This window comes from Stegostoma tigrinum, chromosome 6 (assembly GCF_030684315.1).
Source record: "Stegostoma tigrinum isolate sSteTig4 chromosome 6, sSteTig4.hap1, whole genome shotgun sequence".
NCBI lineage: Eukaryota > Metazoa > Chordata > Chondrichthyes > Orectolobiformes > Stegostomatidae > Stegostoma > Stegostoma tigrinum.
Window position 1 is genome coordinate 90350948 of NC_081359.1, and position 24101 is coordinate 90375048.

At 41.7% G+C, this 24101-nt stretch overlaps 1 protein-coding gene across 5 annotated transcripts in view; it reads right to left on the bottom strand.

Moving 5' to 3' along the window:
- Window positions 1–587: 587 nt before the first annotated feature.
- The window catches only part of LOC125453700 (P2Y purinoceptor 2-like), a 166251-nt gene continuing 142737 nt past the window's right edge, over window positions 588–24101 (bottom strand). For 2 of the 5 annotated variants that reach the window (XM_048533592.2, XM_048533593.2), the window contains 2 exons: window positions 9615–9725; window positions 588–3831 (listed from right to left, as the gene is read on the bottom strand). In XM_048533592.2, the coding sequence (XP_048389549.1) occupies window positions 2688–3755 (1068 nt within the window). In that variant the 5' untranslated portion in view covers window positions 3756–3831; window positions 9615–9725 and the 3' untranslated portion in view covers window positions 588–2687. Of the gene's footprint in view, window positions 3832–4080; window positions 4194–9614; window positions 9726–19239; window positions 19270–24101 lie in introns of those variants that run through there. The other 3 variants (XM_048533594.2, XM_048533595.2, XM_048533596.2) reach the window with 3 other exon arrangements.

Below are 24101 nucleotides of genomic sequence, written 5' to 3' on the forward strand. Positions count from 1 at the left end.
ACTTTGAATAGCCTAAATTCCTCAACTCCTAAATCATAGCAAAATCCAGCAATACTACCAAATCCAGACTGTGCAATTGCTTTGTATTCTTTGTTCTTTTATGATTTTTCACTGCATTCTGTCAAATAAACTAACTGTATAATATAAACTGATTGGTACACTGATTGGCTTTTCCAACAGGGCAAGATATTGTGTTACCTATGAATATCTCTGTCATTGCTTGACTGGTCTGCTGAGTTTCCTATAGCTGATGTACATTTCAAAGGGGGTTTGTATGAAGATCTCCAGCACAGCACTAAATATAACTGGGATTAATGTGCATCCCTGATCTTAAAACACTCAGAAATCTGAAAGCAGCTAGTAAATAATTTGACAAAATACTGGTGAATTCTATTTCAGGACAGAAACATTAAAATGTTTATTCGTAAAAAAATTGCTATTTTCTACTCAACAGTATAGTAAGTGATTATTCTGAATATGCATTCACATAATAAAAATATTCACAAATGTTGCAAGTATAACTATTTACTATACTAATGCAAATGTAGGCAAAAGCACTGGAAATACTTTCTTCATGGACTCTTCATTTTATAATGTAAAAACATAAGTCACTCCCCACATTGATGTATGAAGGTTAAAAGGAGGAGAGAGGATGAGGTAAGTCAAAGATAGTTTTGAGGTTGAGTTTAAAGGTTCAGCAAATTTTTGGAGAAAGAATGAAGGTAAAGAGCTCTTCACTTTTAAAACCTGGGAAAGAGTAAGTCAGTGCAATAGACTGTAATGAGTCACTGGCTCAGAAAAGAGAAGCTAGATAAATACAAGAGGGGCAGAGGAATGAAACGAAATGCAGCTCAGTTAGATCTAAGGTTAAAATGTCAATGATGTAGTAAAGAAAAAATTTGAATGAGCAAGGTCAAAGAATGAGAAAGGAATAAAACAATTAGTAAAAGTCAAGTTATTTAATGTACATAGATAAATTCATTACGGTGTGAGAATAATATTACAGGGAATAAAAAGTTATTCATGGTATTTATTACTGTGATATTATGGTCTGTTTCAGTTAACTGTATTTTTTAATGGTCAGTCTCAGGAAGAAGAAATTCTCCAAAATTCCAAGGATTTTAAAAGCGTTCAGAGTAAAATTATGTCATGTGATAAAAAAGTTGTGCAAAATTCTCTCCTCAACTATTTTGAGGTATCTTTAGAACAGCACTGATAGCGTTGCCATATAAATTCTTTAATATATTTTGCACTAATTAGAAATACTGCAAATTCTGATTTAGAATTAAATAATTTTGCAATATATCTAAATTCTTGTTTTCTTTATCCATTCACAGAATATGAACATCTCTGGCTACGCCTGCATTCATTGCCCATCCCTAATTGCCCATAAGGCAGTTAAGAATCAGGCACATTTCTGTGAGTCTGGCATCCCATGTGGACTAGACCAGGTAAGGACAACAGTTTCATCCCCTAAAGGGCAATACTGAACCAGATGGGTTTCTCTGAAAATCGACAATAGAATTATGGTCATTATTAGATTCTTAATTCCAGATTTTTATTGAATTCAAATTCCAACATCTGCCATGGCAGGACTTGAATCAGATCCCCAGAATATTACCTTGTATTGTAATGGATTGCCATCCATTCTCTGGATGAACAGTTCAGTGATAATACTGCTAAGCCATCGCTCTCAATAATTTGCCAATAATTATGATTCAAGAAAGATCAGTGAGATTCGGGGGAAAAAAACAATTCAACAGGAAATTGAATTCTGGGTCAGATTTTGGTTGTTTTGTTTTTAAACCCAGATTTGAATGAAGTTAGGTTTGCTGAAGGTGTAATCAGGCACTGACATACCTTTAGGTGCTGTGTGTTGCACAACCCTTACCTAATTAGGTGTGACTGCAATAAGCACAAATATCAGTCTGAATTAATGTAAGTGACTTTCAATCAAGCAAAACACTGTATTTAAGAGACAGGAAGAGAGCAATTGGAGGAATGAATCAAAGGGAAAGTGCGAAGTAATGGGGCTGACACATCAAGCTTTGATATGGAACCAGCACATGGTAGATGAATTACATTTTTTTCATTATTTATGGTATGAGTGATTTATTTACAAATTAACATCAGTGTTATTTTGAGGCTCCAGTTGCATTCATACTCCACTAGGAAGTATACACATGCTCTGTCATTTGTCAGTTCTAGAAAGGAATCAGACAACTCCCATGCTGACCGAGTCACAGGCCATGCATGGGTGGAGGGGCAGATAATCACAGGAAAGAGCTTGAAAGCTTTAATAGGCTTTTGCCCAAACCCAGGCAAAATCAGAGTTGTCCCAGGGGAAATTCTGACCATTCACTGACAGACTTCCATTTAGAATCCCCAGTCACCAGCTGATACAAATGAACAGCACCTTCACGATGCACACAGCACCCATATGTGCCTGAGCATTGCAACTCAGGCTCTACAGTTATCATTGGATATCAACTTGCATACTAAAGAAATCTCAGGTTTCCATTCATATGTTCGCTTGGACCACTAGCTCTGTAAGCTCTAGGTCATTGTAGAGTGACCAATGTGCTCCCACACATATTCTCCATTGCTGGTTATTTCTTTTGTGCATTTAAAAATATGCAGCCAGTAGTTGAGAATTCCTGACCTAAAATTCAAGCCTAACAATCATTTTAGATGCCACCACTACTTCCGACAGCAGTCTGCTTTAGTTCCTCCAGTCCAATTTCTGTAGTATAGACAGAGTGCGTGATGTCTGTTCCACTAATTGTCTTCTTGGCTAAAGGAACATTGTTTTTATTTTCAAAGCCATTACCTCTACGTGCTAGCTTACTGCGATATGTCTGTCCACCTAGAACATAAAGAATTGGATCAAGGCAACTATTTGCACTTGCAAGGGGCCTAGTCAGTTTGTAGGCTAGATTAATTGCATCTAGTGTGCTGCAGCTCACATGAAGACTTCTTGAGGAGTAGTAAATGGAACGCGTGATGTGGAAAGGTAAGAAACACAAGACAAAAACAGTGAGTACAGTAATAATCATCTTGATTGATTTTTTCCTGGATTTGGCATATTCAGGGCGTATGCCATCAGGATGAAGGAGTTTCTTTGCTGTAATTCCATAACAGATCATGACCACAATGAAAGGACCACAAAACAGTAACACCAACTGTATAGCACTGTAAATCACAAACTGGTTGAAATGGATTTGGTTTGCAGTATCATAGCAAATGGTAGTGTTACCAATACCCTCTATGTCGACAAATACAAAGATTGGTGTCTGGAATACTATCACGATTCCCCAAACAACAATGCATACTATTCGCGTATATCGCAGGTTTGACCATCTCAGTGACTGCATTGGAAAGCAGATCCCCAGGAATCTATAGATGCTCATACAAGTCAGAAAAAGGATGCTGCAATACAAGTTTGTATAAAAGAGGAATCGGACAATTTTACACAAAGCTGCCCCAAAAGGCCAGTCATTGTGTTTGGCATAATAGTAGATTAGCAGAGGCAATGATATTGCATACATAGTGTCTGAGAGAGCTAGGTTGAACATGTAGGTGGTTGTAATGTTCCATGGTCTCATTCGAAACACGAAAACCCATATTGCAAGAACATTGAGAACAAGTCCCACCACAAATACTATCCCATAAGAGACTGGAAGCAGAATATATTTAAAGTCCTCATTAAAGGTACAATTGTGCGGGTTCCCCTTGTATGTTCCAGTCATGTTCATGTTTGGAGAATATCGTTTGAACTTATTGGTTTAAGCAGCGCTGGTCCAAATTCATTTCCGATCCTTTCCAGAGTGCCTGGTCAACAAAGAAAAGTTTTGTTTGAAATAAGAGTTTCATTCTTTTTATTAGCATAAAATCTTTTATGATGTTGCATTTCATGGATTGACAATAAGGATACTTCAACGCAATAAAATTTCAATCCTGGACTAAAACAACATGAAATCTAATCCCACTTAATGGTTTCTCCTTATGAGCTGCACCAGGAGGAAAACCAGCAAATAAATGCTCGACACCCCTGTTAAGGAAGGACAAGTCAGTTCTTACCACTTTAAACAGTAACTCGCCTATAGTAGGGAGTCTGGTCATCTGTCTGCTTTCTTGAGTAGGATGTGATGTTCAAAGCAGGAAGAAACTAACAGGAATGACGAGAAGAAAACATAACATAGCTGTGAAAATGGATCAGTAACATATCATTCAAAGGAAAAGATACAGTGTGGGAAGGAGGGAGGCCTTGGAGGACAGCCTCACATTTAGATACACTTTCCATGATCTCAAGACATGCCAAACAGCTTAACAGCCATTGCAGCATTTTTGCAATGAAGTCACTGTTGGTGTTGTAGGAAATACAGCAACTAATTTATGCACAGCAAGGTTCCACAAGCATCGATGCAGTAATGATCAGATCAACTATTTCAGTAATAGTGGTTGAAGGATACATTTTGTAAAGGAAGATTTCTTCTGCAGTTCTCCAAAATATAACAAGTGGTCTTTTATATCTTCCACAGAGAGCAGAAGGGACTTGATTAAATATCTCATCAAAACTTTGACTATAACTCTGGCAGCACTCTACATGACTGTCAGCCTAGACTTGGTGCTCTAAACTTTGATGGGGCTTGGTATCTGGCAATTAACTTTTGTTACACCTCTGACAGTGCAACATTCAGTCGGTGTTGCATTGGGGTGTCAGTTTAGATTTTCTGCTCAAGTCTATGGCTGGACTTGGTAAGTGGTAATTATTACAGCTTTCATCACCTCTGACAGTATTGCTATACATAAAGGGGGTGAAGCTCAGTGACACAGTTTGATGAATTACCAACTAAGCATTTTAATATTTAAACTGCTTCCAGGCTTTAAATATTTGCAAAGGCAAATGAAACTCATTGGTCACCAAGCTATCGGCAACTCTTCTCTGGGATGAGAGTTTTCTGTGAGAATGTTTTCAATCATCACTAAACTGCAGCATAAGGGATAATGGGAACTGCAGATGCTGGAGATTCCAAGATAATAAAATGTGAGGCTGGATGAACACAGCAGGCCAAGCAGCATCTCAGGAGCACAAAAGCTGACGTTTCGGGCCTAGACCCTTCATCAGAGAGGGGGATGGGGGGAGGGAACTGGAATAAATAGGGAGAGAGGGGGAGGCGGACCGAAGATGGAGAGTAAAGAAGATAGGTGGAGAGGGTGTAGGTGGGGAGGTAGGGAGGGGATAGGTCAGTCCAGGGAAGACGGACAGGTCAAGGAGGTGGGATGAGGTTAGTAGGTAGCTGGGGGTGCGGCTTGGGGTGGGAGGAAGGGATGGGTGGGAGGAAGAACCGGTTAGGGAGGCAGAGACAGGTTGGACTGGTTTTGGGATGCAGTGGGTGGGGGGGAAGAGCTGGGCTGGTTGTGTGGTGCAGTGGGGGGAGGGGATGAACTTGTAACCAGCTTGTAACTGATGTCCATTTCAAGCCCACCGACTCCCACAGCTACCTAGAATACACCTCCTCCCACCCACCCGCCTGCAAAAATTCCATCCCCTATTCCCAATTCCTCCGCCTCCGCCGCATCTGCTCCCACGATAAGACATTCCACTCCCGCACATCCCAGATGTCCAAGTTCTTTAAGGACCGCAACTTTCCCCCCACGGTGATTGAGAACGCCCTTGACCGCGTCTCCCGCGACACATCCCTCACACCCCGCCCCCGCCACAACCGCCCCAAGAGGATCCCCCTCGTTCTCACACACCACCCTACCAACCTCCGGATACAACGCATTATCCTCCGACACTTCTGCCATTTACAATCCGACCCCACCACCCAAGACATTTTTCCATCCCCTCCCCTGTCTGCTTTCCGGAGAGACCACTCTCTCCGTCACTCCCTTGTTCGCTCCACACTGCCCTCCAACCCCACCACACCCGGCACCTTCCCCTGCAACCGCAGGAAATGCTACACTTGTCCCCACACCTCCTCCCTCACCCCCATCCCAGGCCCCAAGATGACATTCCACATTAAGCAGAGGTTCACCTGCACATCTGCCAATGTGGTATACTGCATCCACTGTACCCGGTGCGGCTTCCTCTACATTGGGGAAACCAAGCGGAGGCTTGGGGACCGCTTTGCAGAACACCTCCGCTCAGTTCGCAACAAACAACTGCACCTCCCAGTCGCAAACCATTTCCACTCCCCCTCCCATTCTCTTGATGACATGTCCATCATGGGCCTCCTGCACTGCCACAATGATGCCACCCGAAGGTTGCAGGAACAGCAACTCATATTCCGCCTGGGAACCCTGCAGCCATATGGTATCAATGTGGACTTCACCAGTTTCAAAATCTCCCCTTCCCCCACTGCATCCCTAAACCAGCCCAGTTCATCCCCTCCCCCCACTGCACCACACAACCAGCCCAGCTCTTCCCCCCCACCCACTGCATCCCAAAACCAGTCCAACCTGTCTCTGCCTCCCTAACCGGTTCTTCCTCCCACCCATCCCTTCCTCCCACCCCAAGCCGCACCCCCAGCTACCTACTAACCTCATCCCACCTCCTTGACCTGTCCGTCTTCCCTGGACTGACCTATCCCCTCCCTACCTCCCCACCTACACCCTCTCCACCTATCTTCTTTACTCTCCATCTTCGGTCCGCCTCCCCCTCTCTCCCTATTTATTCCAGTTCCCTCCCCCCATCCCCCTCTCTGATGAAGGGTCTAGGCCCGAAATGTCAGCTTTTGTGCTCCTGAGATGCTGCTTGGCCTGCTGTGTTCATCCAGCCTCACATTTTATTATCTTGCAGCATAAGGGAGCCCTGTCCCGATGGCATTGCTTTCTAACAAATTCAAATACAAATTTATGTACAACAGAATACCTATGTATCTGCTTTGGATCAACCCTTCAGATAGACATGACGAACACAGCCTGAACAATGAAATAGTGAGACAATGTTTTAAATATTCAACTAGAATGAGACAGAGATCAAGGTCACATTACATGGCTGTTAATTTGTAACAATGTCGACTGTTTTTATTGTTTAATAAATAAAATTTTCAGAACTGACTGGAATGCACCAATGCCCAGTATTCAATCATCATAGAATCCCCTACAGTGAGGAAACAGGCCCTTCAGCCCAAAACGTCCACACTGACCCTCAGAGCATCCCACCCATTTCCCCATAACCCACCTAATCTACACATCTCTGAACATTGCGGGCAATTTAGCACGGCCAATCCACTTAGCCTGCACATCGTTGGACTATGCGAGGAAACCAGAGTATCCGGAGGGAGCCCACGGAGACACGGGGAGAACGTGCAACTCCACACAGACAGCCACTCGAGGATGGAATCAAACCCAAGTCCCTGGCACTGTGAGGCAGCAGTGCTAACCATTGAGACACCGTGTATGATTTTATTGTTTCCAGGGATGATATAAAGGTTGATCTAATGTAAGATTTGAAATAGGTTGTACCATTTTGTTGGAACCTCTGTACCACTCTGACATATATGTTCTGGATGTGAGCTCAACCTGAGCTACAAATCTTCTCAAAACTCGCTAGCATATATGTTCTATTGACTAGTAAAGCAGTTCTGTTAATGCTGTGCAGGAGGAGTGATAGTCAAAGGAAAATACAGCTGCTACACTGCTCAACTGCTCTCTTCTTTACAGTTGCCTTCAGAAATTTGTTATTGATAAAACAATTTAAAAACTGTTGTGAATAAACACATTTTACTGATAGCAGTGAAGTGGACCTTTGACAGTAAGACATGTTGGGCAAATAAATTTTGAAAGCTTTGCGTTTTTGATGATCAATCTACAAGTCATTTTAGATCTCAGACCTACTGTGTGACACACCTCAAGCAATCAAACATTCAGAATCATCACACGTTCACAGCTATGAGAAAAGAATGTACAATAATATTGAGCTTTTCACATCTTTTGGGCATTCCAACATATTTTACAGCCAATGAATGTCTTTTGAAGTATAGTTACTGTTGCAAAAAAAAAGGAAATACAGCAGGCAATTGTTGCATTGGGCTCTGGGTTCAAACTGGTGACTTGTGTTTAGGATAATTCATGGCTACCACTCCTCCTTTTTATGCTGTGATAATTATCGATGTTGGAGGATAAACCACTAGAATCTTAATAAGAAAAGGCAATTCTCTTACATAAAAAGTGTATGATAGCAACTCTCACATTTAACATTATAGTCACCAGTTAGCCATTATGACAACTATCGGGAGCCAGAGATGGCATGTCTGTCTCCAGCAGGACCGCTGACTAAATTACCGAATTTACCAACCAGAGAAGGTGTGACATCATCGGATTGGGCAGAGCTGAATGCAACTTCAATATTAACTATTTCAAGCCATTACCTTATACAATATCCCTGCCCTCCTATGCACCAAGCTTTAACCCCTTAGCTAACATTCTTACATTCATGGAAAGAACCGCTTTTACTTTCACCACTATCCCATCATATCTCCCCTCCTCCATCCAAAGTCTCAATTTTCACAAATGCAGTAGTCTCAAGTTTGTATGGTTCTTTCAAAACATATTCATTTTAATTTAAAGGTTAGTTGGTCTTTGGTTTGAGGAGTCTTGTCCTTCATTGTGGTCTTAACATTGATTAGTCTATGAACTCTTTTTCAATTGGAGGATCTTTTATATTTTGGATGTCCTACTAAACCTGGTAATTGGTCCATTACCTTGTTGGAAGACGCTTAATCTCCTGAATTTCCTTCACAGGTGAAGTCTTCCTCACTAACTCAAGTCATTTTACCTTAGCATCATCTGTGAAACTTAAAAATGAATATCCCCTATGGAAGACTGCTATAATATAACAAGTACTTTCTTCCTTGCAGTGCCCTGGATCTCTGATTCAGTCAATTTTTTTTTGAGATATTTTGAAAAAATTGCTTCTTTTGCAGTATTCTGAATGTTCAGACCATGCATTATCTTTTTAACCACGCCCTAAATTGGTAGATGTCGGTTTGAATTTCATGGAATCATATGCACTCATTTCCACTTATCTTAACCAAATATTTGCTCGCAATCTGCTGACACATCTGGATTGAAGTATATCGGCTGTCCACATCAACTTATTTATTGGGTTGAGTGTCTTTGTTCACCCACTGTGGTTGTCTTTTGACACTTTCACATCCCCTCAGTTATGTTATTGCAGGATTTCTCCTTACTTAGCGCTATCTCTATTTATTATTACCAGTGATATTCTTGGTGACAAAAGAAATGGAAAACATGCCTACTGTTCCTATAAAATCTGTAACTTCATTCCTATTGAAGGTGGAAACAATTTTCTGACATCAACATTGGTAATCTCAATAGCTTTCTTTTTCGAGTTCCTTCATGGATCCAAGAAGCCCAACAAACTCTTCCACTTGGTGCTTCTTGACTGATTGGTTGACATTGGTTTGTTTCTGAACCAATCATTCTCGGTGTAGAATCTTCTGCTACCACAAGGATGTTGAGGTCAAGACATGCAGCTAGCTCAAGGGTGAGGAGTGCTTACAGTTAACATTTTCAACCGAAAACTAAATACAAATTTTCAACGCTCAAACGCTGTTGGTGTTGCAGTATTATTTGTAGCCTACCTTTAACTTTGGGAGTTGTTCCACCTGCACCATGTAGCTTCATCTTGGTAGGTTGTAACTTCCGTTATTTCAGCCATGGTATCTGATTGCACATAATAGTGACAATCATTCCTGTATCAAGATTAACAAGACATCTATTGACATAAGTAAGCTCTGTGAACGTGATGTGGATTAATTACTAACTTCCCCTATGAATAACATTTGAATCTTTTCAAATGGAGCTAGATTGTTAAAATGGGTATCATTTCAAAAGGAGCCTGTTTCACTGTATAAACCATTGTGTGCAAGTAATCTCCTCCTCTTTATTGCTTTGTTAACTTATTAAACTTCAGTTTAACTTTGAAGCAATTCTGTACCATAAGAATTGTTTCCTCCAAGTTCTGTTTAGCCCATTTCTGGCATTGAATCAGTTTTGGAAATATTATTTTTTTAAATTTCTACTTGATGTGTTCATTTATTCCTATTCCTCTAAAGCTGCTTATAATATATAGCATCATATTGGCATATCTCTTATCTTCTAGCATGTGGTCTTGCATTAAGTCAATGCTTTTGGCTTAAACTTCCGTTAAAATTTTAAATTAGTATTATCTCTGTCTGCAATATTCCATTTTGTGGTAACATCATGTGAAATGCCTCTGATAAACCTTAAGCCTCTTGAGACTGCTCTGCCATTCAAGATTATTGCCGATCTGATTGTAACCTCAAATCTACATTCCTACCTACACCTGACAATGTATCTTCCCCTTGCTAACAAGATTTAGTTTTCCTCTACCTTAAAAATATTCAAGGACTCTGCTTCCACTATCTTTTTCTAAAGAGAGTTCCAACAATTCAAAATCTTTTTACGTATAACATAAAAAATGGCTCATTAGCATTTAAAATAGGTGATCCCTGATTTTGAAACGGTGAACCCGAGTACTAGATTCTCCCATAAATGGAAACATCTTCTCCATAGTCTGCCCAGTCAGAAACCATTCAGGATCTTCTGTGTTTCATTCTAGTCCCCGCCTATTCTTCTAAACTCCAAGCCTATCTCCTTCAACACTTCCTCATAAGACCACCTGCCCATTCTAGGTATTAGTCTCGTAAACCTTCTGTAAGCCAGCTCAAATGGTACATTCTTCCTCAAGCAAGGAGATAAATATTATGTGCAGTACTCCGCATTGAGTCTCATCAGTGTCCATAAGATCATAACACCATAAGGCAAAGGAGCTGAAATTAGGCCATTCAGCCTATCATGTCTGCTCCACCATTGAATCATGGCTGATAAATTTCTCACACCCCGCCTCCCCATTCTCGCATTTTCTCCCCATAACCCTTGATCCCCTTGAGAATCAAGAACCTATCTATCTCCATCTTAAATATACTCAATGACCTGGCCTCCACAGCCTTCTGTGGCAATGAATTCCATAGATTCACCATTCTGTGGCTGAAGAAGTGTCACCTTATTTCCAATCTAAAAGGTCTTTTCTTTACTCTAAGGCTGTGCCCTTGGGTCTTAGTCTCTCCTACCAATGGAAACACCTACCCGACATCCACTCTGTCTATACCATTCAGTATTCTGTAAGTTTCAATTAGATACTCCCTCATCCTACTAAACTCCATCGAGTACAGACACAGAGTCCTCAAACGTTCCTCATATGGTAAGATTTTCATTCCTGGGACCATTCTTGTGAACCTCCTTTGAACCCACTCCAGGGTCAGTACATCTTTTCAGAGATATGGGGCCCAAAACTGAGCACAATACTCCATGTGTGGCCCGACCAGAGACAAAGTGAAAAGTTGTGGTCCCGACACTGACCCTTGCGGAACACCACTTGTCACCAGCTGCCATCTTGAGAAAAACCCTTTTATCCCCACTCTCTGCTTTCTGCCAAACAGCCAATCTTCTATCCATGCTAGCTCCTTGCCTCTAACACCATGGGCCCTTATCTTACTTAGCAGCTCATGATTGGCACCTTGTCAAAGCCTTCTTGAAGTCCAGTTAGATAACATCCATTGGGTCTCCTTGGTCTAACTTGCTCACTACTTCCTTAAAGAATTCTAACAGATTTGTCAAACTTGACCTCTGCTTGATAAAGACATGCTGACTTTGTCCTATTTTACTGTACACTTCCAAGTATTCAGAAATCTCATCCTTCACAATGGACTCTAAAATCTTACCCACAACCGAGATTAGGCTTATCAGCCTAGAATTTTCATCATTTGCCTTATTTCCTTTTTAAAAAGGGTGTCACGTTAGCGATTTTCCAGTCCTCTGAGACCCTCCCTGACTCTAGCGATTCCTGAAAGATTGCCACTATCGCCTCCACTATCTCTTCAGCTAACTCCTTAAGAACTGTGGGGTGTAGTCCATCTGGTCCAGGTATCCACCTTCAGGCCATTCAGTTTTTCTATCACCTTCTCCTTTGCGATGGCCACCATACTCAGCTCTGCTCCCTGACTCCCTCGAATTTTTGGGATATTACTCATGTCTTCCACTGTGAAGACTGAAGCAAAGTAATTATTCAGTTCCAAAGCCATCCTTGCACCCTCTCACAACGTTCCATCATCATTTTCCAGCATTCTAGTGTTTTTTTTTAATTCATTAATATGATGAGGATTTTGCTTGCTAGGCAGCATTTATTGCCCATCCCTATTTGCCCAGAGGGCAGTTAAGAGTCAACCACATTGCTGTGGGTCTGGAGTCACATGTAGGCCATATCAGGTAAGAAGGGCAGTTTCCTTCCCTAAAACACATTAGTGAACCAGGTGGCCTTTTCCGATAATCAACAATGTGGCTATCATGAGATTCTTAGTCGCAGATATTTTATTGAATTCAAATGCCACCATCTGCCATGGCAGGATTCAAACCCAGGTCCCCAGAATGGCATCAGGGTCTCTGGCTAACTGTCCAGCAATAATACCACTAGGACATTGCCTCTCAATGTCCACTTTTGCCCTTCTTTTGCCCTTCTAAAGAAACTCTTACAGTTTTCCTTTATATTACAGGCTAGCCTACCCTCATAATTAATCTTCTCCCTCCTTTTTTTCTGTTGCCCTCTGTTGGTCTTTGTATGCTTCCCAGTCCTCTGGTTTCCCACAGCCCTTCGCCATATTATATGCTTTCTCTTTTGCTTTGATGCTATCCCTGACTTTCCTAGTCAGCCATGGTTGCCTCATTGTCCCTGTACCATGCTTCTTTTTCCTAGGGATGAATTTTTGCTGTGTCTCCCGAATTATTCCCGGAAACTCCTGCCATTGCTGTTCCACTATCTTTCCTACCAGGCTCCTCTTCCAGTCAATTCTGCCCAGCTCCTCTCTCATGCTTTGTTCTTGCTTTTATCCAGCTGTAATTCTGAACATTTGATTCTATCTTCTCCTTCTCAAACTGAAGAATAAATTCAATCAAATTATGATCACTGCCTCCTAGGGGCTTCTTCACCACACAACACTCAGTGCAATATTGCCTGTTCCATTGTGGGCTCCACCACAACCTGTTGCAAAAAGCCACCTCACAGACATTCCATAAGTTTCTTTTCTTGCAATCTACTCCCAACCTAATTTTCCCAGTCCACCTGCACATTGAAATCCCCAATAATCACTGTAACTTTGCCTTTCTTACACAACTTTTCTATCTCCTGGCGTATTTCACGCTCCAGCTCCTGACTGCTCTTTGGAGGCCTGAAAATCCATGGAAGGAATTATAGAATCCCTGCAGTGTGACAGAGGCCACTTGGCCTGTCAAGCCTGCAAAGACTGCCAAACAGCATCTCACCCAAGCCAATGCACCTAGTCCATCTCTGTTACATGGCATTTACCAAGGACAATCCACCTGACCTGTATATCATTGGACTGTGAAAGGAAGCCCACACAGACACAAGAAGAATATACAAACTCTACAGAGGCAGTCACCCAATACTGGAATTGAACCAGGGTCCATGGGGCTGTGAGACAGCAGAACTAACCACTGAGCCACCGTGCCAGCCTGTACGCAGCCTGTACAACAGCAACACAACCTTTTCTGTATCTTACTGTTACACAATTTCTCACCATTTCAATAATATGTTTCTTTCTTTTATTCTTTCTGCCACAATTTCGCGTTATACTTCATTTATCACGTCTTTGCCTACTTAACCTATCTATGTCTTTTGAAGCCTTTTTTGTCCTCTTCACAAGTTACTTTCCGTATGGCCCTTAAGATTTAGTAGCATAATTAGGCCATTCAGCCCATCAAGGCTACTGCATCGTTCGATCATGGCTGATATGTTTCTCAACCCATTTTCCTGCCTTCTCCTTGATCTCCTTAAAAATCAAGAACATCTCTGTCTCTGTTTTATATCCAATGACTTGGCCTTCACGGCCATCTGTGGCAATCAGCCCCACAGATTAACCACCCTCCTGCTGAAGAAATTTCTCCTCATCTTAGGTCTAAAATGACATTTCTTCACTCTGAAACTGTGTCCTCAAGTCCTAGTTTCCCATTGTAGTAGAAACATCTTCTCCACTCTATGCAGCCACTCAGTAGTCTGTAAACTTCAATGAGAATGACCCTCATCTTTATAAAGTCCATTGAGTACAGACTCTGACTTCTCAACCACTCCTCATGTGACAAGAAATTCACCCACAAGATCAATCCTGTCAACCTTCTCTGAAGGCTCTCCAATGTCAGCACATCCTTCCTTCGATGCAGGGCCAAATGCAATCCAATCACAACGTTATACAGCCTGACCATACGTCTCTACTCCTGTATCGAGCCCTCATGAAATTAATGCCTACATTGCATTTGCCTCCCTAACTGCCAATTGAACCTGCATGTTAACCTGAAGAGAACTCTGAACTAGAATTCCTAAGTCCCTTTGTGCTTCAGATTTCCATGCCGTTCCCCATTTAGAAAATAGTCCATGCCTCTATTCTTCCTACCACAGCGCATAACCACACACTTTGCCACATTATATTCCATCTGCCATAACCTGTCCAAACCCTTCGGCAGCCTCCCTATTTCCTCAACACTTGTCCCTCCAACCATCTTTGTGTCATTTGCAAACTTAACAGCAATGCCCTCAGTTCCTTCATCCAGCTCGTTAATGTATAATGTGAATAGTTGTGGTCCCAACACTGACCCCTACGGGACTCCACTTTATCCCCACTGTCTGTCTTCTGCCAGTCAGCCAATCCTCCATCACCGTCACAACCTTGTCCCTAACACCATAGGCTCTTATTTTATTTAGCAGCCTCAAATGCAGCATCTTTTCAAAGGCCTTCCAGAAATGCAAATGGATATCATGTCCACTGGCTCTCCTTTGTCTAACTTGCTCATTACCTCCTTAAAGAATTCTAGCAGATTTGTCAGATATCGAAAAAAAATCTCTTGCAATCTTCTTTGGTATTACTAGCTAGCTTACTCTCATATTTCATCTTCTTCCCCTTTATTGCTTTTTTTAGTTATTCTCTGCTCATTTTTAAAGCCCGATCAATCCTCTGGCTTTCCACTAATCTTTGCCACATTGTTTTTTGTTTTTCTTTTATGCTGTCTCTGTCTTCCCTTGTCAGCCATGGTTGATTCATCCTCCCCTTAGTATGTTTTTTCTTCCTTAGGATGAATTTCTGCTGTTCCTCCCAAATTAATGGCAGGATGGTGGCTCAGTGGTTAGCGAATTCAAACTAACTGAATCCAAAGTAGTTAATCTAAGGGATATGACTGCCTCCTGAAACACAGTATCCAGGTGACTCTACCCTTCCCCATCCCTGATGTGTTGGATGTTTGAAGCTCAGGCTCCAACTCATCAACTCTAATCCAGTGTTTCTCAAGCAACCAACACTTGTTATTAGAAGTGGTCACGAAGAAACACAATGGAGTCCACCAGGTATCACATCATGCAGGTTCAATATGGGCCGACATCTCTATTTTGTTTATACAGGTCATAATTTATTGTTTTAAAAAGATTCCTATTGGTCTTTTAGTCTGTAACCTGTAAATATTTCTCCCAATTACTTACAATCTGAAATTAACCTGACAGTCAAATTAGCAGGTATTACCAAACAATGAACTTATGATTTTCCTGTGATGGTGTTCTTTCTTTTGTAATGGGTCCCCAAACCTAGCTTTCAATTTATCCTGTAAAAACACCTTACAGACTATGAACCAAAAAAGCAAGCAAAAAATAACTCTTACGCCTTTACACTAAATTCCTCCCATTGTCTCTAGAGCCCCCAAACTATTCTGGATGTGATCTCTCCTTCCTGACTATGCACAGCTTACTGGTCATTCCAATTTCCTACTCATCTTTGTGTCATCAGCAAATCTGATAACCAAACCTCGTGTCCCTCCACCTAAGTCATGTATACATGTTGTGAACAGCTGAGTTGTAGCAACTGATCCCTTTGACACATCGTCCATTACATCTTGATAATCTGAAGATGACCTATTTATGTCTATTCTTCGCTTTCTGTTCACCAACTGATCCGTTATCCAAGCCAAATGCAATCCCCTACATCATGAGCTTTCGTTTTCTGCAATAACCTTTCATTTGGTACCATAGCAAACGCTTTCTGGAAACCTAAGTACAGTACATCCAATGGTCCCCTTTTATCCACAGCACATATAACGTCGGCAAGGAACTCCAATTGATTGGTGTAACATTTCATAAAACCATGTTAATTCTCTTGATTCCCTTGTACTTATCCAAATGCCATGCTGTAACTTCTTTGATAATAGCTTCTAACATTTTCCCTCTGACAGACATTAAACTAAAATGTTAAGATGCCCTGTATTTGTCTCCTTCCTCTTCTGAATAATTGAGCTATATTTGCTATCCTCCAATCTAATGGGACTGTCCCAAATCAAGGGAGTTTTGGAAAATTGAGGCCAATGTATCAATTATCTTATTGGTCACTGTTTCTAAGGCCTCAGGATTAAGTTCAACAGTACCCAACCACATTGAGCCACCTTCCTAGTGGCTATGGTTTTCCTGAGTTCTTCCTTCCCATCTATTTCTTGAATTATCATTGCTTCTGGGAAATTATTTGTATCTTCTTAAAGTGAAATCTGATGCAAAATACCTGTTCAATTCATCAGCCATTTTCTGATTTGCATTATTAATTCTTCAGTCCCACTTTTTATCGGACTAGTATCATTTTTTTGTCACTTTTCTTCTAATATTTATATAAACTCTTACTATCTGTTTTTATGCTTTTGACGAGCTTGCTCTTGTACTCTAATTTTTTCCTCTTTCTTTTATCTTTTTGCTTTTTTAATATATTCTATTTCATTTTATGACCTGTCACCTACCTTATTCTTTTTTCTATTTTAGTTTGATACTGTCTTTAACATTTTTTGTTAACCATGGATGAGGGTCGGGGAGGGGTGGGGGCTCCATCCCTTGGAACTTTTCTTACTTGATGGAATGAATTTATTGTCTGTATTTTGAAATAGCCTTTAAATGACTGCCGCTGTATCTCTACTGAACTATCCTTTAACCTAATTTGCCAATTCACTTTAGCTAGCTCTGTTTGCATGCCCTCATAATTGACCTCACTTTTTAAAAAATCCCTCTCTGACACATTCCTTTCTCCCTCAAATGTAACATAAAATTCAATCATACTATGAAAGCTGTTTCCTAAGGGAACTAATGAGATTTTTATACAGTTGAAGAATCATAGAGTCATACAGCACGGATAAAGACCCTTTGGTCTAACCAGTCCATGCTGAACGTAATCCCAAACTAAACTAGTCCCACCTGCCTGCTCCTGGCCCACATACTTCCAAACCTTTCCTATTCATGTACTTATCTAAACATCTTTTAAATAATGTAATTGCACCCTTATTTACCACTTCCTCAGGAAGTTCACTCCACACACAAACCATCCTATGTGTAAAAAAAATGCCATTCATGTCCTTGTTAAAGATCTCATGTCTCACCTTTAAAATATGTTCCCTAGTCTTGAAATCCCCTATCCTGGGAAAAGATACCTACTATTAACCATCTGTATACCCTTCATGTTTTTATAAACTTCTTTAAGGTCAACTCTCAACCGTCTACATTCTAGTGAAAAATGTCCCAGCCTATCGAGCTTTTCTTTATAGCTTGAACTTTCTATACCTGACAACATCCTGGTAAATCACTTCTGAACCCTCTCCAGTTTAACAACACCTTTTCTATAACTGGGTGACCAGAACTAGACTTAATCTTATCTCATTGCACAATGCCAGGTCTAGTACAGGTTGCTCTCTGCTCAGCTCCAGAACATGCTTTTAATAAGAATCTATCCTGAAAATGTGATATGAACTTTTCATCTCAGCGACCTTTGTCCATCAGATTTTTCCAGTCTGTATGTTTTCCAGTCTTTCTGACAAACTCTCACTATTTGATCAGTTACATTCCACTGTAGCTGACAGGGCCTATATGCCAAAAGTGGTGAGTTCTTATCTTTATCATATCTCATTTCTGGCCAACCTGCTTCCACACCTTGGTTTCCTGAACATTGATCATCCTTCTCTCTTGTGCTAATGCTGTAATTGGCAAACAGAGCCACCCATTTATCTGTTTATAGTTTCCTGTCATTCCTAAATGCTCTGTACCTTTTAAGAATCAGGTCCCACTCCATGTCATTCTGTAGCTGTGTCACTGTAATGGTCCCACAGAGTCTTATCTTCTAAAGTCTCATTCTCTTCACAAAATGGCTAGTTGTTAATCTTTTCCTAGCCCACACCTTTGCACTGTACCTCTTGCCAGCTCTGAGGTAAAAGTTTTCTTCTGGAGTGTTGCTTAGATTCTGTTACGCTTCCACAGGTAATGCTGACCATATGACAGGTTTTGCATTTTAGCTGCTCACAATCTTCTCAAACTAGTGAAAATGGGAACTGCAGATGCTGGAGAATCCACGATAACAAAGTGTGAAGCTGGATGAAGCCTGCTGTGTTCATCCAGCTTCACACTTTGTCTTCTCAAACTAGTGATGTTCTAAAAATGATAAATTCATTTTCTTCTGAACCTTTTCTCCCAGGTCAAAAGGTTTATTTCCATTGTTGTTGCCTTGAGATTGTTCAGCAATGGTGCCCACCATTGAACACCATGTCATATTAGGTTCTGTGTACCAATCATCAGTTGCGTGTGGTTTTAAGTAGTTCACTACCACCAATCCTCAATTCTATGCTGACATTAAGCGTTTATCTAAGCATCAGTGCTGGAGGATAACCAGCCAGAAAACCTTAGTTAGAGGTAGAGAAAACCTTAACCTTACATCTCAAGATATATGTTTATTGTATTATAGCAATAAACACAATTCACATTACAGTAAATAATTGGCCATAATTACAACTGTCAAGAGCCAGAGATAACCCGCAGACATGTCCCCATAGTGATCTCTTACCAGGTGGCATGCCTCTCCACCTAAAGACTGTTATGGATAGACCTTAATGCAACTTCAACATTAACTCTTTCTGAAGCATTACTTTATACTTAACTATCAGATTTTCACCGAGGAGAAGAACTGCTGTGAATATCAATCGGAAGTCTAATGGTTTAATAAAATGTTAATGCTAATGGGATGCAACCAGAAATAAAACAAATTATTGTTGGTGATGGGAGGTAAATCCAATGAAACTTCTTAACATTATGATTTCCAAATAAAATAGGCAACTTACAGTTTCATTCTGAGCTCTACTTTGTCGCAGTCTGTAAAATCACAATAATTTCCCCTCTGTTAGCATGTAATATATTAAAGAGTCTATTTTGGAACAGTGCATGTAAAAAATGGCAAACAGCTTTTGGCCTGCTTATGCAGTCAACCATGACAAATTTATGAAAATAACTAATTTTATAATAGAACAGTAAATCATAACATCCACGTCCACTCAGTAGTGAACAATATTTAAATAGCTTTACCACTTAAAGCTCAGTTTGTAACCCTCTAAAAGATTTAAGATATGTTTTATATTGTTATGAATGTATCCAGCTACTGACATCAAATTTTGTTGCTTACTGAATTGAAAGATGCCTTATTGATATTAATCAGGGTGACAATTAATCTTAAGGGATGTAAGTCAGGGCATTTTTTATTTACCTTAGTACTGCATTAATATGTTTTGTTATTGACATAACCATATCTAACTTTTTAAGGAGAATATGGTGAAGATGTTGTATATAAAAATGGCCTAAAGAAATACTCCTAGATAATAAAATGTGAGGCTGGATGAACACAGCAGGCCAAGCAGCATCTCAGGAGCACAAAAGCTTTTATAGCTTTTGTGCTCCTGAGATGCTGCTTGGCCTGCTGTGTTCATCCAGCCTCACATTTTATTATCTTGGAATCTCCAGCATCTGCAGTTCCCATTATCTCTAAAGAAATACTCCTGTTCTTTTACTTCATTTTAAATTCCAAATTATCAGCCCACGAGCAATTTTAGACAATTACTAATATCCTCATTCCCTGGACTGTCTTCTTAACCAGGAACTCTGAGCATGGAAAACATGAATACAACGCCAGAAATCCCAACTCTTGTATTCATATAAAATAAACAGTTCTCAGTTACAAAGAAGTGGGCTGATCCCAAATAGTGTCAGCAGTGCATTATGCAACTTTCCACCATGAGTCATTCATGTGTGATCAGTGAAGAGTTCTTTCTCATAAACACAAAACTATTGTTAAATATACCTGCCATGAATCATCAATTTCCAGGATAGAACGTTAAGCATTCATTACAAATATCAAAGTCACACAATAGCCTGATTTTTTAAAATCAATATGAGAATCAAGGCTTACGGGGAAAAGCAGGGAAATACAGTTGAGGACTGTCAGATCAGTCATGGAGGAGCAGACTCTATGGGCTGAATGGTATGCATCTCTTCCTATATCTTCTGGTCTTGTAAGTAGTGATTACAGAGAATTGACATCACGTCCATCAACTGCTTGGATCTAAATGATCTATGCCAGTGTTTCTCCTCCACATGGACCTTCTCTGACTCTAATTACCAGTACAATCACATTCCTTAACTCCAAGCTCTCTCATGGATGAATGAAATCTTGCTTTATATACACACACATATATCATTGCTAGCAGCATTATACTCCATTTGACACCAAAGGTCTCCGATTGAAACAGTTTGCTCTAACTTCTTTATTTGGTGCAAAGGAAGTTTGTGTGTTTCTATGTCCACTTCTTCTAGTCTCAGACACGTGCAGAAAAATACACAACCACTCTATAAAACAGTCATAATTTTAAAAAGCCTTAAACCAGTATCCATGCTGAGAAAGAGACTGTGCGATCTTTCCTGATAGCTTCATCCTTTCAATCTTGTAAATGTTTTCCAGTTTTAAATAAATTTAACATTAGCTCATTGCATTCATATGCTATTCCTCAAGAGTCCTAGCAAACGCTATTTGTTATTTTGTATCAGAGATAATGGGAACTGCAGATGCTGGAGAATTCCAAGATAATAAAATGTGAGGCTGAATGAACACAGCAGGTCAAGCAGCATCTCAGGAGCACAAAAGCTGACGTTTCGGACCTAGACCCTTCATCAGAGAGGGGGATGGGGAGAGGGTTCTGGAATAAATAGGGAGAGAGGGGGAGGCGGACCGAAGATGGAGAGTAAAGAAGATAGGTGGAGAGAGTATAGGTGGGGATGTAGGGAGGGGATAGGTCAGTCCAGGGAAGACGGACAGGTCAAGGAGGTGGGATGAGGTTAGTAGGTAGCTGGGGGTGCGGCTTGGGGTGGGAGGAAGGGATGGGTGAGAGGAAGAACCGGTTAGGGAGGCAGAGACAGGTTAGACTGGTTTTGGGATGCAGTGGGTGGGGGGGAAGAGCTGGGCTGGTTGTGTGGTGCAGTGGGGGGAGGGGACAAACTGGGCTGGTTTAGGGATGCAGTAGGGGAAGGGGACATCCCTCACCTTCCTGGACCTCTCAGTCTCCATCTCAGGCAACCAGCTTGTAACTGATGTCCATTTCAAGCCCACCGACTCCCACAGCTACCTAGAATACACCTCCTCCCACCCACCCTCCTGCAAAAATTCCATCCCCTATTCCCAATTCCTCCGCCTCCGCCGCATCTGCTCCCACGATAAGACATTCCACTCCCGCACATCCCAGATGTCCAAGTTCTTTAAGGACCGCAACTTTCCCCCCACAGTGATCGAGAACGCCCTTGACCGCGTCTCCCGTATTTCCCGCAACACATCCCTCACACCCCGCCCCTGCCACAATCACCCTAAGAGGATCCCCCTCGTTCTCTCACACCACCCTACCAACCTCCGGATACAACGCATCATCCTCCGACACTTCCGCCATTTACAATCCGACCCCACCACCCAAGACATTTTTCCATCCCCACCCCTGTCTGCTTTCCGGAGAGACCACTCTCTCCGTCACTCCCTTGTTCGCTCCACACTGCCCTCCAACCCCACCACACCCGGCACCTTCCCCTGCAACCGCAGGAAATGCTACACTTGTCCCCACACCTCCTCCCTCACCCCTATCCCAGGCCCCAAGATGACATTCCACATTGAGCAGAGGTTCACCTGCACACCTGCCAATGTGGTATACTGCATCCACTGTACCCGGTGCGGCTTCCTCTACATTGGGGAAACCAAGCGGAGGCTTGGGGACCGCTTTGCAGAACACCTCCGCTCAGTTCGCAACAAACAACTGCACCTCCCAGTCACAAACCATTTCCACTCCCCCTCCCATTCTCTAGATGACATGTCCATCATGGGCCTCCTGCACTGCCACAATGATGCCACCCGAAGGTTGCAGGAACAGCAACTCATATTCCGCCTGGGAACCCTGCAGCCATATGGTATCAATGTGGACTTCACCAGTTTCAAAATCTCCCCTTCCCCTACTGCATCCCTAAACCAGCCCAGTTCGTCCCCTCCCCCCACTGCACCACACAACCAGCCCAGCTCTTCCCCCCCACCCACTGCATCCCAAAACCAGTCCAACCTGTCTCTGCCTCCCTAACCGGTTCTTCCTCTCACCCATCCCTTCCTCCCACCCCAAGCCGCACCCCCAGCTACCTACTAACCTCATCCCACCTCCTTGACCTGTCCGTCTTCCCTGGACTGACCTATCCCCTCCCTACCTCCCCACCTATACTCTCCTCTCCACCTATCTTCTTTACTCTCCATCTTCAGTCCGCCTCCCCCTCTCTCCCTATTTATTCCAGTTCCCTCTCCCCATCCCCCTCGCTGATGAAGGGTCTAGGCCCGAAACGTCAGCTTTTGTGCTCCTGAGATGCTGCTTGGCCTGCTGTGTTCATCCAGCCTCTCATTTTATTATCTTGTTATTTTGTAGTCTTTGGGGACAAGAAATAAATCTGTTTAGCAGAACACTGCCATCTTATAATCTGAGATTAATAATCATCACTCAGCCATCCAGGTGTTTGCTTTTCTTTTGCAACTACTACAAAATGTAATCATCCATATGAGTAACAACTCAGAGGTAATTGCAACCAAAATATCTCAACCTTCTTTCAAATGTCTGTTTCCTTTCCCGCTGAGCCCATGTATTTACGCATCATTCCTTCTCTGATCACAAGATGATCACTACTTTAACAGTGCCATCATAATCAGGTATAATAATATACCGGATCAACAGTTAAATTATTCATTACCCCACATCTGTACCAAAAACTTTTCATAAGCAACAAAAGTCTTTTAATCATACAGGAATAATTTCAGTCCTGTGATGGAAGGAGTTTGGGCTGAACATGCACTTTGGAAGTGGGAAATGGGAACAGGGACTGGTCTCAGGTCGCAAAGCCATCTCAGAGGGATTCGTTTCATTGACCTGGAATCTTAGCTGACAGTTAATTGGGATGGTTCTCAAAGCTGCAGAGCTAATCTGAGGCCTGTTTGACTGCAGCACCAATGAGTAGCTGACAGGATGCTTCAGTTAAGTAGTCTTTTAAAAGCGGGTATTTTCAAAAAATACAAAGCAGCCAAGCCACCGCTGGTGAGGGACTAGGGGCTACTTTTATGGGGTGTCTTTTGGTTGCACACCCATCCAGGTAAATGTGGAGGGACTGTAGGCCTTCCTGGAGCACTAGCTCCATGGTCTGATGTTAGGTCCATAACTGCAGGTAGGTAAGGCATTCCCATTGTGCCTGAAGTCAATTAGAAAATTCCTGTTGCTACCAGAGAAAGTATGTAAAGGTCTCTTTATTCTTACATTGTTTACAAATTGTTGGTGCAGATAATAAAAAAAACATAAATAAGTGAATATTATATAATTAAGCATTTAATTAAGTTTCATTAATGACATGTGATGTGTCAAGGCTGCAGCATGTGGGAGCCTCTGATTTGGACCTGGGGGTCCTGGCAAATAGTTGGTGCAAAAAAGAGGAGATAACACAATGTAGAACTGGAGGAACACAGCAGGCTAGGGAGCATCATAGGAGTCAGAAAGTTGACGTTTCGGGTTGGGACCTTCCTTCAGAAGAGAGGGTCTGAAGAAGGGTCTCGACCCAAAACATCAACTTTCCTGCTCCTCCGATGCCTCCTGGCCTG